General features: G+C 43.6%; 1 protein-coding gene across 16 annotated transcripts in view; it reads left to right on the top strand.

Annotated features, from left to right (window-relative positions):
* Positions 1-15,716, top strand: part of LOC106708969 (twitchin) — a 90,821-nt gene that overhangs the window by 60,425 nt on the left and 14,680 nt on the right. For all 16 annotated transcript variants that reach the window (XM_045683738.1, XM_045683737.1, XM_045683736.1 and 13 more), the window contains 20 exons: positions 391-505; positions 781-976; positions 1,419-1,637; positions 2,189-2,390; positions 2,984-3,128; positions 3,284-3,415; positions 3,777-3,990; positions 4,385-4,538; positions 5,259-5,495; positions 5,865-6,079; positions 6,176-6,395; positions 6,524-11,512; positions 11,653-11,820; positions 12,039-12,191; positions 12,350-12,499; positions 12,901-13,095; positions 13,364-13,568; positions 14,187-14,345; positions 14,790-15,131; positions 15,501-15,710. In XM_045683738.1, the coding sequence (XP_045539694.1) occupies positions 391-505; positions 781-976; positions 1,419-1,637; positions 2,189-2,390; positions 2,984-3,128; positions 3,284-3,415; positions 3,777-3,990; positions 4,385-4,538; positions 5,259-5,495; positions 5,865-6,079; positions 6,176-6,395; positions 6,524-11,512; positions 11,653-11,820; positions 12,039-12,191; positions 12,350-12,499; positions 12,901-13,095; positions 13,364-13,568; positions 14,187-14,345; positions 14,790-15,131; positions 15,501-15,710 (8,620 nt within the window). The remainder of the gene's footprint in view (positions 1-390; positions 506-780; positions 977-1,418; positions 1,638-2,188; positions 2,391-2,983; positions 3,129-3,283; positions 3,416-3,776; positions 3,991-4,384; positions 4,539-5,258; positions 5,496-5,864; positions 6,080-6,175; positions 6,396-6,523; positions 11,513-11,652; positions 11,821-12,038; positions 12,192-12,349; positions 12,500-12,900; positions 13,096-13,363; positions 13,569-14,186; positions 14,346-14,789; positions 15,132-15,500; positions 15,711-15,716) is intronic.

Raw genomic sequence — 15,716 nt, 5'->3', positions numbered from 1 at the left:
TCGAATCCCGCCATATACCAATTTGTTTTTCGATTTACATATGTACATATATGCGACGTTCTTACGATGAAGGAAAATATCGTGTTGCTGCACATATCTGAGAAGAAATTCAATGATATATGTGAAGTCAACCCGCACTTGGCCAGCATTGACTATGTCCTAGTCACCTCTAACTTAGAGTACGCTCCGAGCCCCTCAGTGGGGACGTATAGTGACCTGATGATGAGGCCGTTTAAAATTAGTAATAATTAAATTATTTAGTTGTTTCCAAGTTTGGAATAATATTTGCTAGAAGGTGAAAAATTTTAATTTTGTTTCATCCATTGAATTATGTATTATTTATTTATTTGTGTTTTGTGAATCAGCAGTAAACAAATATTATATATGTAGGTTGAAGGTTTGATCCCTGGTCATGAGTACAAGTTCCGTGTGAAGGCGGTCAATAAGGAGGGCGAGTCGGAGCCTTTAGAAACATTCGGTGCTATCGTCGCTAAAGATCCATTCAGTAAGATTATAATATATATGTATTTGTATTTTACTAGCTGTCGCCCGCGAATCCGTCTGCGTCAAATTAAATTAATAGCTAAACGGATCTTGATGAAATTTGACACATATGTAGAACATAATCTGGAAAACACATAGGCTACATTTTAAGTTTGTTTTTAATTTCGCGCGGACGGAGTCGCAGGCGACAGCTTATTATCATAAAACATATTGAAATAAAAATTACCATAAAGTTCATAACTAATATATTAACAAGATGTTTTCTTATTTTTCCAGCTGTACCAGATGCTCCAACAACACCAGTACCTGATGACTGGTCTGCCAACCATGTGGACCTGAAGTGGGAGGCGCCGATATCTGACGGCGGCTCACCTATTATTGGTTACATTATTGAGAAGAAGGACAAATATAGTCCATTGTGGGAAAAAGCTCTGGAGACTCACACACCTACACCAAGTGCCACTATCAATGGGTAAGAGGTTCATATATATTAATTTGGTATTCCTATGAAAAGTTTTATCATTTTGACTACTACAATAATATTGGTACTTAATTAGAGTTTAATTTCATTTAAATGACAATGTTTAAGCTTAGCACATTTCTGTATACTAATAAAATTGGTTCGAAAAATAGGCCATCTTTACTAGAGAAAATGTAATTTTTGCAATTTCATAGTACATGTGTTAGTATTTTTCCTTTTTATACTTTACTAGCTGCTGCCCGCGAATAAAACAAACTTAGGAGCCTATGTGTTCTTACACATTGTGTTCTACATCTATACAAAATTTCATCGAGATCCATACAACCGTTTTGAAGATAAAACATCCATCCATTTATCCATCCATCCATACAAACATTTTTAAAGACCATATTACAGATATAGACAGACATAATATTAATACAATTTTTTCCAGTCTGATCGAAGGCAACGAGTACCAGTTCCGCGTGATAGCTGTGAACAAGGCGGGTCAGAGTAAGCCTTCTGAGGGCAGTAAGACATTTGTGGCCAAGCCGCGTTTCCTCGCACCCAAGATTGACCGCCGCCATCTTCGTGACGTCACACTCTCAGCTGGCGCCACACTCAAGTTTGAAGCCGCTATCACTGGCGAGCCCGCGCCCGCTGTTGAATGGAGGTATAGTAGTATTCTGATATCTTGTCGGCTCTAAACTTTGTGCGAGTCACTGCGCAGAATACAATGTTAGTGTTGGAGCGTAGCAAGATAAGGGGGGAAGGTACTGCGCAGCAAGCACATGACTTTGGGTTGCCAAAATATTTCAAAAAATTTAAATTAATGATATTTCTAGATATTACATTTTGCAACAAAAACAGCGTTCCAGCTTGTTCGTCTATCTAAAAATAACAATTATGTGCACCTTGTTTACTTATTGACGCTCTCAGAATTATTAAATGAACAGTGAGTCCTTTAACGTAGGTTAAATTAGAGAAACTCACAATTAAGGGACTGTTTAATCGTTGGTTTCTGAGCCAAAATATACCTGTATCTCTCATTATCTTTGTAAAAAACAGAGATAACACAATAATTGACAAAGGTATTTTGGTCTCAGAAAACAAAGATAAATCAGCATTCCTAACCTAAGTATGAGGAAGAGGCAAAAAGTGCGGTTAGACCGTATCAAATAGAAATCCATATCAGCCTATTTAAATGTTATCTATGTTTCACAGATATCAGAACATGCCTCTACGTCCATCAAAGGCTGTGACAATCGACTCTCCGGACTACTTCACCAAGTTGGTGGTACGTCCGGTACGACGTGATGACTCCGGCGAGTACACCGTCACAGCTGTCAACTCCAGTGGCAAAGATACCGTCACCATCAACGTGGTGGTCACTGACAAGCCCACTAAACCTGAAGGACCTCTACAGGTAAGTTTTAAAATAGCATTTTTTTTTAATTACATAAAATAACTAGCTGGGGCCCGCGATTCCGTCCGCGCGGAATTAAAAATAAACGTAGTAAGTAGCCTATGTGTTCTTACAGACTATGTTCTACATTTGTGCCAAATTTCATCAAGATATGTTGAGCCTTTCTGGAGATACCTTCAAACAAACATCCATCCATCCATCCATCTAAACATTCGAATTAATACTATTAGTATGATATTACCCGTTGTCTGCTTCAAATATTAGTGATATACGAGATTATTGGTTTACTTTTACAAATTTAGGTTTTGAATTATTTATAAATCAGATTTATCGGTTTCCATTTTATTTTATTGGATAACTAGCAGTTGCCCACGACTTAAACTAATAATAAATATAGCCTATATCATCCGGGGATAATGTAGGTACCCAACAGTGAAATAGTTTTTCCAATCGACTCACTAGTTTCGAAGCCTATTCAATTCAAATGAAGAAATCTTTCTTTTTTATACAACTACTATATGCATTTTGAAGCGCGAGAATATTTTTGCAAAAGTTTTAAATTAATATAATAAAAATCAACGTTTTTTATACAGATCTCAGATGTACACAAAGAAGGTGCGACATTGAAATGGAAGCGACCGAAGGACGACGGCGGTGCGCCCATAGAGTACTACCAAGTGGACAAACTGGACACGGAGACTGGCTGCTGGGTACCTTGTGCCCGCTCTGAGGAACCAAGTGAGTGCAACTATATTATAAATTGTTTATTAACACTGGATTTTCCCATAGGTTTCACCAAATTCCACAGCGACGTGTCTCAAGGTCACATAAAATTTAATTTTGTCTAATGGTCAATATGTAGAAATATATTTAATTCATCATATTTATTTCAGAGTGCGAAGTGACTGGTCTGACACCAGGCAAGGAATACAAGTTCCGCGTGTCTGCTGTCAACTCTGAGGGTGAGTCGGAGCCTTTAGTCTCCGAGACTAGTATCGTCGCCAAGAATCCGTTCGATGAACCTGGTAAGATATATCTTTATATGTACCTTTATACACCAGTTAGTAAAAAATATGTGAAGTTATTTGCAATTTAGGAGACACTGAAGAAAAACCTTACTAATATAAATGTCAATGTTTAGATGGATGGATGTATGTTTGAAGGTATCTCCATAACGGCTCAACGGATCTTGATGAAATTTGGTACAGATGTAGATCATAGTCTGGAAGAACATATAAGCTACTTTTTTTTAATTCCGCGCGGACGGATTACATAAGAAATTGTCGGAAAAGAGAATGGCCTATGTTTAACATTGAGAAAGCTGTATTATTTACAGCGCCATCTATTGTAAGGCAATAGGTCTTAATTTTGTCTTCTCATTCCCAGGAGCACCAGGCACACCCTCGGTGACAGATTGGGACAAGGACCATGTTGACCTCAAGTGGACCCCGCCGAAGGAAGATGGTGGAGCGCCCATCGAGGGTTACATTGTGGAGAAGAAGGATAAATTTGGCAACTGGGAGAAGGCGCTGGAAGTACCAGCTGATAAGACCACTGCGACTGTACCTGATCTTGTTGAAGGTCAGACGTATGAGTTCAGGTTTGTTTGACATTTTATTATTGATATTTGTAAAGTGAGTTATACATATTTCAAATAGACATTTGGAAAGAAATATTTAGATCTTGTAAATTGTTATCTTTATAACTCTACAATTGACTTTCTTTTTTTAATTAAATACTTGCGCATTATTAACCGTGGGTTTCTGAAACCAAAGTAAACGTTTGAAACATATTGTTATCTCTGTATTGTCAAAGATAATGACAGGGATGACGATATGTTTTATATAGAGGTTTTAGACTCAGAAACCCACGGTAAGATATTCAGAAAATTAAAGCTTTAAAATTTGTGTGTACGGGCTGTGTTTATTTTGCGTTAATTGCATATAAAACTATATTTTTTTAAGTTCTTCATTTATCTTTTTCTTATGATTCAGAGTGCGAGCGGTGAACAAGGCAGGTCCGGGCGAGCCCAGTGACAGTACACATCCTATAGTGGCAAAGCCGCGCAACATGGCGCCCAAGATAGACAGGACTAACCTCATAGATATCAAGATCAAAGTCGGACAGAAGTTTGCCTTCGACGTCAAGGTCAGTTAAGATATATTTTTACAGTCAAACAAGGATATCTGTGTCGGTGAGAGGGGCGCTGCTATCGCGCTTAGTTAAAGAAAACATAACAAATACAGTACAAAAAAGATTTTATAACACTTTTTGACGTTGACAGTGCAGTGCTAGTGTGCTGACATAATTTACTTTAACTTATGTCCACTGGAACAGATATCCTTGTCGGTTTATATCTTACTAGCTTTTACCCGCGACTCCGTCCGCGCGGAATAAAAAATAGAAATCGGGATAAAAATTATATGAAAAAAAATGTTATCCTATGTCCGTTTCCTGGTTCTAAGCTACCTGCCCACCAATTTTCAGTCAAATCGATTCAGCCGTTCTTGAGTTATAAATAGTGTAACTAACACGACTTTCTTTTATATATATAGATTTTAAACACTGTACTATGGTCGAAAGTGAATTTATTCAAAACTGGAAATTTGTTTGTGTTTTCTAGTAAAAGTTTAAAAAAATTGCCTAAGTTTCTTCCTCACTCATAGGCTACATTTCAGTGATAGTTCCGTCGTCAGTTAAATACATCATGTTCTGAAAATATTACATTTATTCGCGTTATTACATACAGACATTCAAATTTTATTAATTGTAAAGATAGTATAAAAGTCTTATAATGATTCTTAAATAAAACAGTATTTTTAGCAAACTAAAAATTAAACTTATATGGAATTAATGTTTCAATTACAGGTTTCTGGTGAACCGATGCCAGAAACGAAATGGTTCTTAGCTAAAAAGGAGGTGAAGTCATACGGCGACATGAAGGTGCAGCACTCCGACTACAACACGAAGCTGACGTGCAAAGCTGCCACGAGGTCTGACAGCGGCCGGTACACCATCACCGCTGAGAACGTCAACGGCAAAGACGTCGCTGAAGTCGAGGTGATCGTGCTCAGCGTGCCCAGCCCACCTGGAGGACCACTTAAGGTTGGTACTTTAGTACTAAGATTAAGTTCTATGTAGTGTTTTTTTTTTAATTCATTGAGAAATTCTGTAACTACTTTTCGTTCGAATCTTCACTGTCAAATAAAGTTACAAAAATATAGATAAAGTATGTAAAAATATGCATATAGTATATTTATTACGACTTTACCTAATCAAGCTACATACTTCGTAAGATGGTTAGCGGAGAGACAAGCCTCAATTCGTTCATCAACTCGTACTAACTACAACTCCTTTTAATTCATGAGAAAGTTATTTTTGGATCTTACCGCCGTACTCAGAGACCTTAAGATTTACTATACTACATTTTAAACGGCTTTTTAACTGATCATTTACACTTTCATACATGTCCAGGTATCAGATGTGCACGCAAACGGCGCCAAGTTGTCATGGAACCCGCCCGCAGACGACGGCGGTCAGCCCATAGAGAAGTACGTGGTGGAGCGCATGGACGAGGCCACGGGCCGCTGGGTGCAGGCCGGAGAGACCCTGGGTCCAGAGACCAGCCTGCCAGTCGACGGCCTCCAGCCCGGACACAAGTACAAGTTCAGGGTGCGCGCTGTTAACAGGTAACTTGCTTTTCTTTACTATTTTTACACAAGTTATAGCGCCATCTAACGGACCTTTGCCATCTTGGCATACTATTAAAATAAATTATTTTTCAGACAAGGCAAATCGGAGCCTCTCACGACACCGCATGCTACTGAAGCTAAGAATCCATTCGACGTGGCCGGCAAGCCCGGTACACCCAAGATCAAGGACTTCGACAAGGACTTTGTGGAGTTGGAATGGACCCGACCAGAGACAGACGGTGGCGCACCCATCACGGGCTACGTCATCGAGAAGAAGGACCGCTTCTCACCCGACTGGGAGGAGTGTGCTCAGGTATATATTTATATTAAAAACTATTGCATAATTTTGTATTTAGTTAATATTAAATAGTTTAAGTTGATATTAAACACCTTCACTATATCTATATTTTAAGGAAATTTAAACCTCTATTCTTTTTTCAGATCGAGGGCGATGTAACTTCTGGTAAAGTTCCGGACCTCATCGAAGGCAATACGTATGAGTTCCGCGTGCGGGCGGTCAACAAGGCCGGCAAGGGCGTGCCCAGCGACGGAACAGCGCCGCATCTCGCCAGACCTAAGAACTTACCACCCAAAATTGACAGAAACTTCATGTTTGACATTAAGATCAAAGTCGGACAGAACTTCGACCTTGAAGTGCCCGTGGTTGGAGAACCAACGCCCACTAAAGAATGGCTACACGGTGACAACGTCGTACTTAACACTGACAGGATCAAGATTGTTAACGACGCTCACACCACCAAGTTCCGTGTGATCGATGCTAAGAGAGCAGATTCCGGAACTTACACTCTCAAAGCCAAAAATATTAACGGCACCGATTCTGCAACTGTCAAAGTTTTAGTAATGGACGTACCGACCGCGCCGGAGGGACCGCTTCGTGTGGACGACATCACGAAGTCTGGCTGCTCGCTGCGCTGGCGGCCGCCTAAGGACGATGGCGGCTGTGAGATCACACACTACGTTGTTGAAAAAATGGACCAAGAAAACCTCCGCTGGGTTCCCGCTGGAGAAGTGCAAGGTTGCCACATGCGTATTGATCATCTCATTGAAGGACACGACTACAACTTCCGCGTCCGCGCCGTCAACAAACAAGGCGAGTCGCACCCGCTTGTAGGCCAGGAACCGATCACTGCCAAGGATCCGTACGGAACACCAGACAAACCTGGCACTCCGGTAGTCAAGGACTGGGACAAAGATCACATGGACTTGGAATGGGTCCCGCCCAAGAAAGATGGCGGCGCTCCAATTACAGGTTACGTTATCGAGGCCAAGAAAAAGTACGGCCCTTGGGAAGTCGCAGCCACTGTACCTGGAAACCAAACTACAGCTACAGTTCCAGGGTTGCAGGAAGGAGAGGAGTATGAATTTAGAGTCATCGCTGTTAACAAAGCAGGCAACGGTGAACCTAGCGATGCATCCACTCCGCAAGTGGCTAAAGCCAGATTTTGCGCTCCACACTTCGACAAGATACTGCTCGCTGACAAGACCGTCAAGGCCGGACAGCGCATACAGTATGAGATACCAATCGAAGCGTCACCTAAGCCGACTGTCGAATGGCAGATCAACGGCAAAGTTGTTCAGCCATCAGATAGACTCGATATTCAAATTTTGCACAACAGGGTTATCTTAGACATTCCATTCTCCGTTCGCGCCGACGGCGGAGTTTACAAATTGACATTAAAGAATGATCTTGGAGTATGTTCAGCTTCGGCTCAAGTCACAGTTCTAGACAAGCCGTCCAGGCCGGAGAAGCCGCTCGTGGTCTCCGATGTTACAAAGGATTCATGCTCGCTGTCATGGAAGGTCCCGCTCGACGACGGTGGATCACCGATTTTGCATTACGTAATCGAGAAAATGGACTTATCTCGCGGTACGTGGTCAGATGCAGGCATGAGCACCTTCCTTTCTCATCAAGTGACAAGATTAATACACATGAAGGAATATCTGTTTAGAGTGAGTGCAGTAAACGCCATCGGTCAATCTGAACCACTTGAATTAGACCGCGCTATTGTTGCGAAGAACGAGTTCGACGAACCTTCCGCTCCTGGTAAACCTGTAGCAACAGACTGGAGCAAGGATCACGTCGATTTGGAATGGGCCGCCCCCAAATCCGACGGCGGTGCACCCATTACCGGATACATTGTGCAAAAGAAGGAAAAGGGCAGCCCCTACTGGGTAAATGCCGTCCATGTGCCTCCTAAACAGACTAAGGCAACTGTGCCAGATCTAATAGAAGGTCAAGACTATGAATTCAGAATTATCGCCGTCAATCAAGCCGGACAATCCGAACCCAGTGAACCTTCCGATATTATCACTGCTAAGGACAGATTTGTCGCACCTAAAATCATCACACCACTTAAGGAGGTTCGCATCAAGGCCGGACTTATTTTCCACGTCGACGTGGACTTCATCGGTGAGCCTACGCCAGATGTCAAATGGACTTGCGAGGGTAGAACTGTGGCAACTAACGAGAGAACTACAGTTACCTCAGTTGGACACCATACTATTATTCATACTGTGAACTGCAAGCGTTCAGATGCTGGCAAATACAACTTACTCTTGAAGAATGACTCTGGAACTGACGAGGGCAGCTTTGAACTCATCGTTTTGGACGTACCTGGTGCACCACAACCTCCATTCGAATACGAGGAGATTACTGCACAATCTGTTACCTTATCATGGAAGCCACCTAAAGACAATGGCGGCAGTGAACTTACCGCCTACGTCATTGAAAAACGTGATCTCACTCATGGTGGCGGCTGGGTTCCGGCCGTTACTTACATCAACCCTAAAAATACACACGCAACTGTTCCTCGTCTGTCCGAGGGTACCAAGTACGAGTTCAGAGTGTTCGCAGAGAACTTGCAGGGTCGGTCTGAACCTCTCGTGACCGACAAACCTGTGGTTGCCAAGAACCAATATACTGTACCTGGCAAACCAGGAAAACCGGAGCTCGTTTCCGCAGATAAGGACCATATTAAGATCAAATGGTCATCGCCTATATCGAACGGTGGCTCTAACATTTTGGGCTACGACGTTGAAAGAAGAGACAAAGCTACAGGCAGATGGATCAAGCTCAACAAGGAACCTGTTAGGTTCAACGAGTATGAGGATGACAGGGTACAAGAAGGTCACCAATATGAATACAGAGTGTCTGCTGTCAACGCAGCTGGACCTGGCCAGCCTTCTGAACCATCTAACGTTATCATTGCTAAACCTATGAAAGAGAAACCGAAATTGTCGCTCGACCACCTGATCGGTCGTAAGATCAAAGTCCGCGCTGGTGAACCGATCAATATTAACATTCCAATCGCCGGTGCACCGACACCGAAGATCACTTGGACCAAGGGTGCCATCCCACTTGTTCCTTCACACAGGCTGTCTGCTGAGACGAGTCCCGATGAGACTAAACTCAGCATCGAGAAGTCTACTAGAGACGATGCTGGCAAATATACTATCACTGCAACTAATGAATATGGCAAAGACTCTGCTGACATTGAGGTTATTGTCGTCGACAAACCTGGTGTGCCTAAGGGACCTCTATCATGCACACCTATTACACATGAGACCATGAGTCTGACGTGGTTACCGCCCACAGATGACGGCGGCAGTGAAATCACTGGTTACGTCGTCGAGGTTGCCGAATTCGGTGTCAACGATTGGCGCACTGTCGCCGGTTTCTGTCCAAAGTGCTCGTTTACTGTTAAAAACTTAACAGAGGGCAAGAAATATGTCTTTAGAGTACGAGCTGAAAACTTGTACGGACTCTCCGATCCACTGGAGAGCAAGCCGATTATCGCTAAACTACCTTTCGATCCACCAGATGCACCAGTCACGCCTAAGATCACTGGATACAGTGCAAACAGCTGTTCCCTCGAATGGCAGCCGCCGACCAACACCGGTGGAAGACCTATTACCGGTTACAACGTCGAGAAGAGGGAACGTGGTGGTGAATGGGTAAAGGTTAACAACTATCCTACACCCAACACGTGTTACACCGTCCAAGACTTACGTGAGGGTAACCGTTACGAGTTCCGCGTTATTGCAGTCAACGAAGCCGGTCCCGGCAAACCCAGCAAACCGACCGAACCTATTATTGCACAAACTCAAAGACTTAAGCCCAGCGCTCCCGAGGCACCTAAGCCAGACAGAATCACTAAAGATTCGGTCACGCTTTCCTGGAGACCGCCAAAGAGCGACGGCGGAGCAAAGATTAAGGGCTATATCATCCAACAGAAGGCGAAAGGAGATAAAGAATGGAAGGATGTTAACGACACACCTATCCCGAGCCTCGTTCACACGGTACCAAAACTCAAAGAAGGCGAAGAGTACCAGTTCAGAGTTATCGCCGTTAATGAAGTCGGTAATTCGGAGCCTAGCAAACCGACTGCCGACATTACGATTGCGGAACAACCGAACAAACCTTGCATGGATCTCGGCGGCGTGCGTGACATCACAGTGCGCGCGGGTGAAGATTTCTCTATTCACGTGCCGTACACCGGCTTCCCGCAACCAACCGCGTCCTGGTTCGCCGACGATAATCTTCTCGACGTCGATGGCGATTCGAGAATATTCCAGAAGATCACACCAGATTCTGCTTCGCTCGTGGTTAAGAACGCCAAGAGATCAGACGGAGGCCAGTATAGATTGCAACTCCGCAACCCATCCGGATACGACACGGCCACTATCAATGTGCGCGTGCTCGACAGACCTGGCAAACCTGAAAACCTCCGCGCGGACGAATTCGAGGGCGAAGCGCTCACGCTTTACTGGAACCCGCCCAAAGACAATGGAGGCGGAGAGATAACAAATTATGTGGTGGAAAAACGCGAAGCACGTTCACCCACTTGGACCAAGGTGTCCGGATATGTCACGACACCGTTCCTCCGCGTGAAGAACTTGACCGTCGGCAGGGACTACGAGTTCAGAGTCATGGCTGAAAACCAATACGGTCAATCGGACCCGGCTCAGACGACCGAGCCGATCAAGGCGAGACATCCGTTCGACCCGCCGGGCCCGCCCGGCGTGCCGCGGTCCGTCGAGACCACGGAGTCGTCGATCACGGTCACGTGGTCCAAGCCGCGCAACGACGGCGGCTCCCCGATCACCGGTTACATACTCGAGAAGAGGCTCATCACCGAAGACAAGTGGACGAAGGCGTGCCACGCTCACATTCCAGACACGACGTACCGGGTGACCGGACTGATCGAGAACCACGAGTACGAGTTCCGTGTGTGTGCGGTTAACGCGGCCGGGCAGGGGCCGTACTCGCAGAGCTCGGACGCGATCCGCGCCTGCGCACCGCCCAACTGCCCGCGCATCACCAGCGACCTCAGCCTGCGCGATATCACCGTTATCGCCGGCGAGGAGATCAAGATCACCGTACCCTTCACCGGCAACCCGAGACCCAAGGTAACTTTATATCATACAATTCAACAAAATGATTCCCAATTCTATTGAACTTTTTTAAGTTTTAAATAATATTTTAAATAAGGACTCATCACCTTTCATTTTATTCGTTAGTTCTTATAAACAATATGCTCCATTACTAGGTATCATGGATCGTGAACAACGATGAGGTGTTCCCGGACAGCCGCATCCGGTTTGTGACGTCAGACCGCGACACGGTGTTCCTCAACAGCTGCGCCAAGCGCTCCGACACCGGCTCCTACACAGTGCAGCTCGTCAACAGCGAGGGCTCCGACAGCGGCACCTGCAGAGTGAGTTCCCACAATATATTCATCAATTTGAGTTGATTCGGTAAAAGTAGTGTACTAAGATAGTAGGAAATTGTCATCGATACTTCGCTTCTTTAGATTAAGGCATTAAGTTCAAGCATTAATTAGTTGAGCTTTAATTATAATACTTACATCTATACTAAAATAAAAGTTTCCAACATATGCTAAGCGTAGCTTTATCAAGTTACATTGTTCCACAGGTGCTGGTTGTAGACAAGCCATCTCCGCCAGTGGGTCCATTGGATTGCTCGGATATCACACCAGACACATGCACGTTGTCATGGAAACCGCCGCTAGATGATGGCGGCTCGCCCATCACTAACTACATTGTCGAGAAGATGGACAATACTGGCGTAAGTAGCTGACTTGTATTATAAAACTGATATTTTTTTTTATAAAGAAAGAAAGGTATGGTAATACATTTTTATTGTTCATGTGATACGGTTTTTATAATAATAAATCAATACAATGATAGATAATAATAGACAAACTTTTTATATATAATCCACAGGTCTGGTCCAAGATATCTTCATTTGTACGAAACTGTCATTACAATGTAATGGGATTAGAACCTAACAAAAGGTACACGTTCCGTGTTCGCGCTGAGAACCAATACGGCGTGTCCGAACCTCTGACTATGGACGACTCGATTACCGCCAAGGTTTGTAGTATTTTGTTATTAATAACTATATTAATGTAAATACAACAATGTAACTCTAAATTTTAGTTCCCAAAATACTAAATTATCAAACACGCCAATACAACGGTTAGCAATTACAGCTAAATTTTGGTTAAAACGTATTAAATTCTGTTCACTATAAAAAGACATTCTCAGCTGAAAAAAAGATCAAACAACGCCAACAAGATAGAGATTATCATCTCACATACTCTATAAGTCTTATTAAATAAGTGGAAAGATAATGACAGGGATGACAATATGATTTATACATAAATGTTGGTCTCAGAGACCAAAGGTTAGTCAATAATCAAGCTTTTAAGTACTCCTACGTTCTTTTGTTCAAATTACTGTATTTCCTGCAAATATTTGTTCTCTGTGTTCAGTACTCGTTTACTGTACCGGATGCGCCGGGCATGCCGCGTGTACTGGACTGGGATGGCTCAACGGCCACCGTGACATGGGACCGGCCGCGCTCCGACGGAGGTGCGCGTATTCAGGGTTACAAGGTCGAGTTCAGAGATGTCCAGGACAGCGTCTGGTCCAGTGCTGATTACCTCGTCAAGGAATGTAATTACCAGGTCAGTGGATTGCAAACGATATGAATATTACTGGGTTTGTTGAATTACTGGGTAAATATTATCTCGACAGTTAATTTAATGCTTCACTTAGTAATAAAAGTTTTTTGTTTCAAGGAATGAATATCGTTGATTTAGTAATATTGAAAATAAAACCTAAACAGGACCCAAAGTCTTTCACGATTAGAAAAGGAATCAGTGTGGTTTATAAAAAACAATTTTTACCGAACCTTTGTAAATTGTATTTCTTTTTTTTAATGTTATCACTTAGGCTTATAACTTGGAACCCGGTCACGAGTACGAGTTCCGCGTGCGCGCTAAGAACGCGGCGGGCCTGAGCAAGCACTCAGCGAGCTCGGCGCCGTTCCGCGTACGCGCGCGCGCAGCCCCGCCCTCCGCGCCGCAGAGCCCGCGTGTGCTGCGTGTCGGCCGCAACTACGTCGACCTCGTGTGGCAGCCACCGGCCAACGACGGAGGTAATGACTAACCACAGGACTACATGACTGACTAAACCAGGGATTCCCAAAGTTGTCAAAGTTGAAAGAATCTGTTTCCTGGGGGTCGACGAGGTCTAAAAATCGACCCCTATTAATCGTTGTCGTAATACAGGCGAATTTATAACCTCCTTCTTTTTAAAGTCGGCTAAAAAACTCAAAGTAACTAAGAACCAAAAGTTTCATCATCTCCCGGGCCTTTTCCCACTCACGTGGGGTCGGCACACAAGGAAAATCTTAAAGTTTTGATTAATTAAGAAACGGCTTAACTCACGTTTGATCGTCCGGTGACGGCACCGACTAGTTTCGGAACCATCGGGGGTCCATCTTCAGGGCGAGTGTTTATTCAGAGGACTTCGCGGTTAAAGTTTTGGCTTAAGTTTTACGTACGGCCGTCGTCTGCCTGTCGCCAACCCTACTTGGGAGGAAAGTAACAAAATAAAAGTTCATAGTCATAAAATAATCTTGATGTCAAGATGATTTATCTATCTATATGATGGGTTGTATGCTAACTAAAAATCTTTATTTTGTGCACGCACAGGGTGTGACGTTAGTATTTGGGGGCGTGGTTACATGTACGTAATACGTATCTTGTTTCAGGTTCGCGTATTACTGGTTATATAATCGAGCGACGTGAGACGAGCAGCTCTGTGTGGCTGAAGTGCAACGACTACAACGTACAGGACACCAGCTACACCGCGCTGCAGCTGCACGAGCGCGCTGATTACGAGTTCCGTATCATTGCTGTCAATGCTGCAGGTGAGAAATTGCTTATTTGTAACATTTACCTTGATATGTTGGTTACCAATTTTATTACTTCTTGAGGGTTTAATCTTACTAATATTATAAATGCGAATGTTTAGATGGATGGATGGATGTTTGTAGTCATAGTCTGGAAGAACGCATAGTCTACTTATTAAGTTTTTTTAATTCCGCGCGGACGGAGTCGCGGGCGTCAGTCGTCTATGTTTTATGGCACTCTATGTAATTAGATCTTCTTTAAACTATTATGCATGAAAGATGCAAAGATTGTGTTAGCTTTTTTGTAGCAATAAACAAGTTAATATGAGTGGGGAATATATAAGTCTTTGTGTCCTTCGTAGCCTTTAGTTTTTCAAAGTGTAACATATTATTATTTCTGTACTTTATTACTAAAAGTGCTAGTAATAGAATCCAAAGTATTAAACTAATGCATGTGTTCAGGCAAATCTGAGCCATCAAGCTGCACCACACCAGTGCGTACCGGGGAGGAGGCGGGCGGTGTGAAGCCGGAATGGCTGAAGCCGCTGCCGGCCACATTGACCGCGCCGCTGGGTCGCCCCTACACGCTGCAATGCCAGGCCAGTGGCACGCCAGTGCCCACCGGACGCTGGCTCAAGAACGGACGCGAGATCGTACTCGGAGCTAGGTATATCGCGGAGTCTCGCGAGGGCACGCTGAAGCTGAACATCCTGGAGGTGGCGGATGGTGATGAAGGCGACTACACTTGTGAAGCTATTAACAGTCTCGGCTTTATCTACTGCATCGCACATCTTAAGATCGGAAGTAAGTTCCTTGTTGTCTTAATCATTGTTATTGTCTTAATGTATTGTATTGTCTTACTGTCTTAATATAGTTATTTATACATATTAAATAAAATTGGAGTGTCTGAATGTAATATTAATAAAAAAAAATCCTATTTCGTGCACGCGATGTATTTGCGTTGCTAGTTACCAAAATCCAAATTTTAAAATATTTGTCTGTGCCCGCAAGGCCTCGTTTGTTCCGGGTAATCTCTGGAACGACTGAACCGATTTTACCGGGACTTGGTCTCAAGGGTAGCTGAGGCATGCGGGAATGTTATAGGCTACTTTTTTTTAAGCTGGCGATAGCTAGTCAAAAATAAATGTATGAATAATAAATAAATATTGCCAGGTCCACCTCGCATCACCCGTATGCCGGGCGACCTCCACTTGCCCGAGCACGACAACACAAAGATCAAGATCCTGTACACTGGTGACCAGCCGGTTGACGTGACGTTGTCGCGTGACGGCCGCGTGCTAACCGAGACACCGCACTTCAAGTACACCGTCTTCGATGATTATATACTCATCTTTATCAAGGATATTACTAAAGATGATATGGGTAAGT

This window comes from Papilio machaon, chromosome 23 (assembly GCF_912999745.1).
Source record: "Papilio machaon chromosome 23, ilPapMach1.1, whole genome shotgun sequence".
NCBI lineage: Eukaryota > Metazoa > Arthropoda > Insecta > Lepidoptera > Papilionidae > Papilio > Papilio machaon.
The sequence above is the reverse complement of the archived record's forward strand: the minus strand, read 5'-3'. Positions and strand labels throughout refer to the sequence as shown.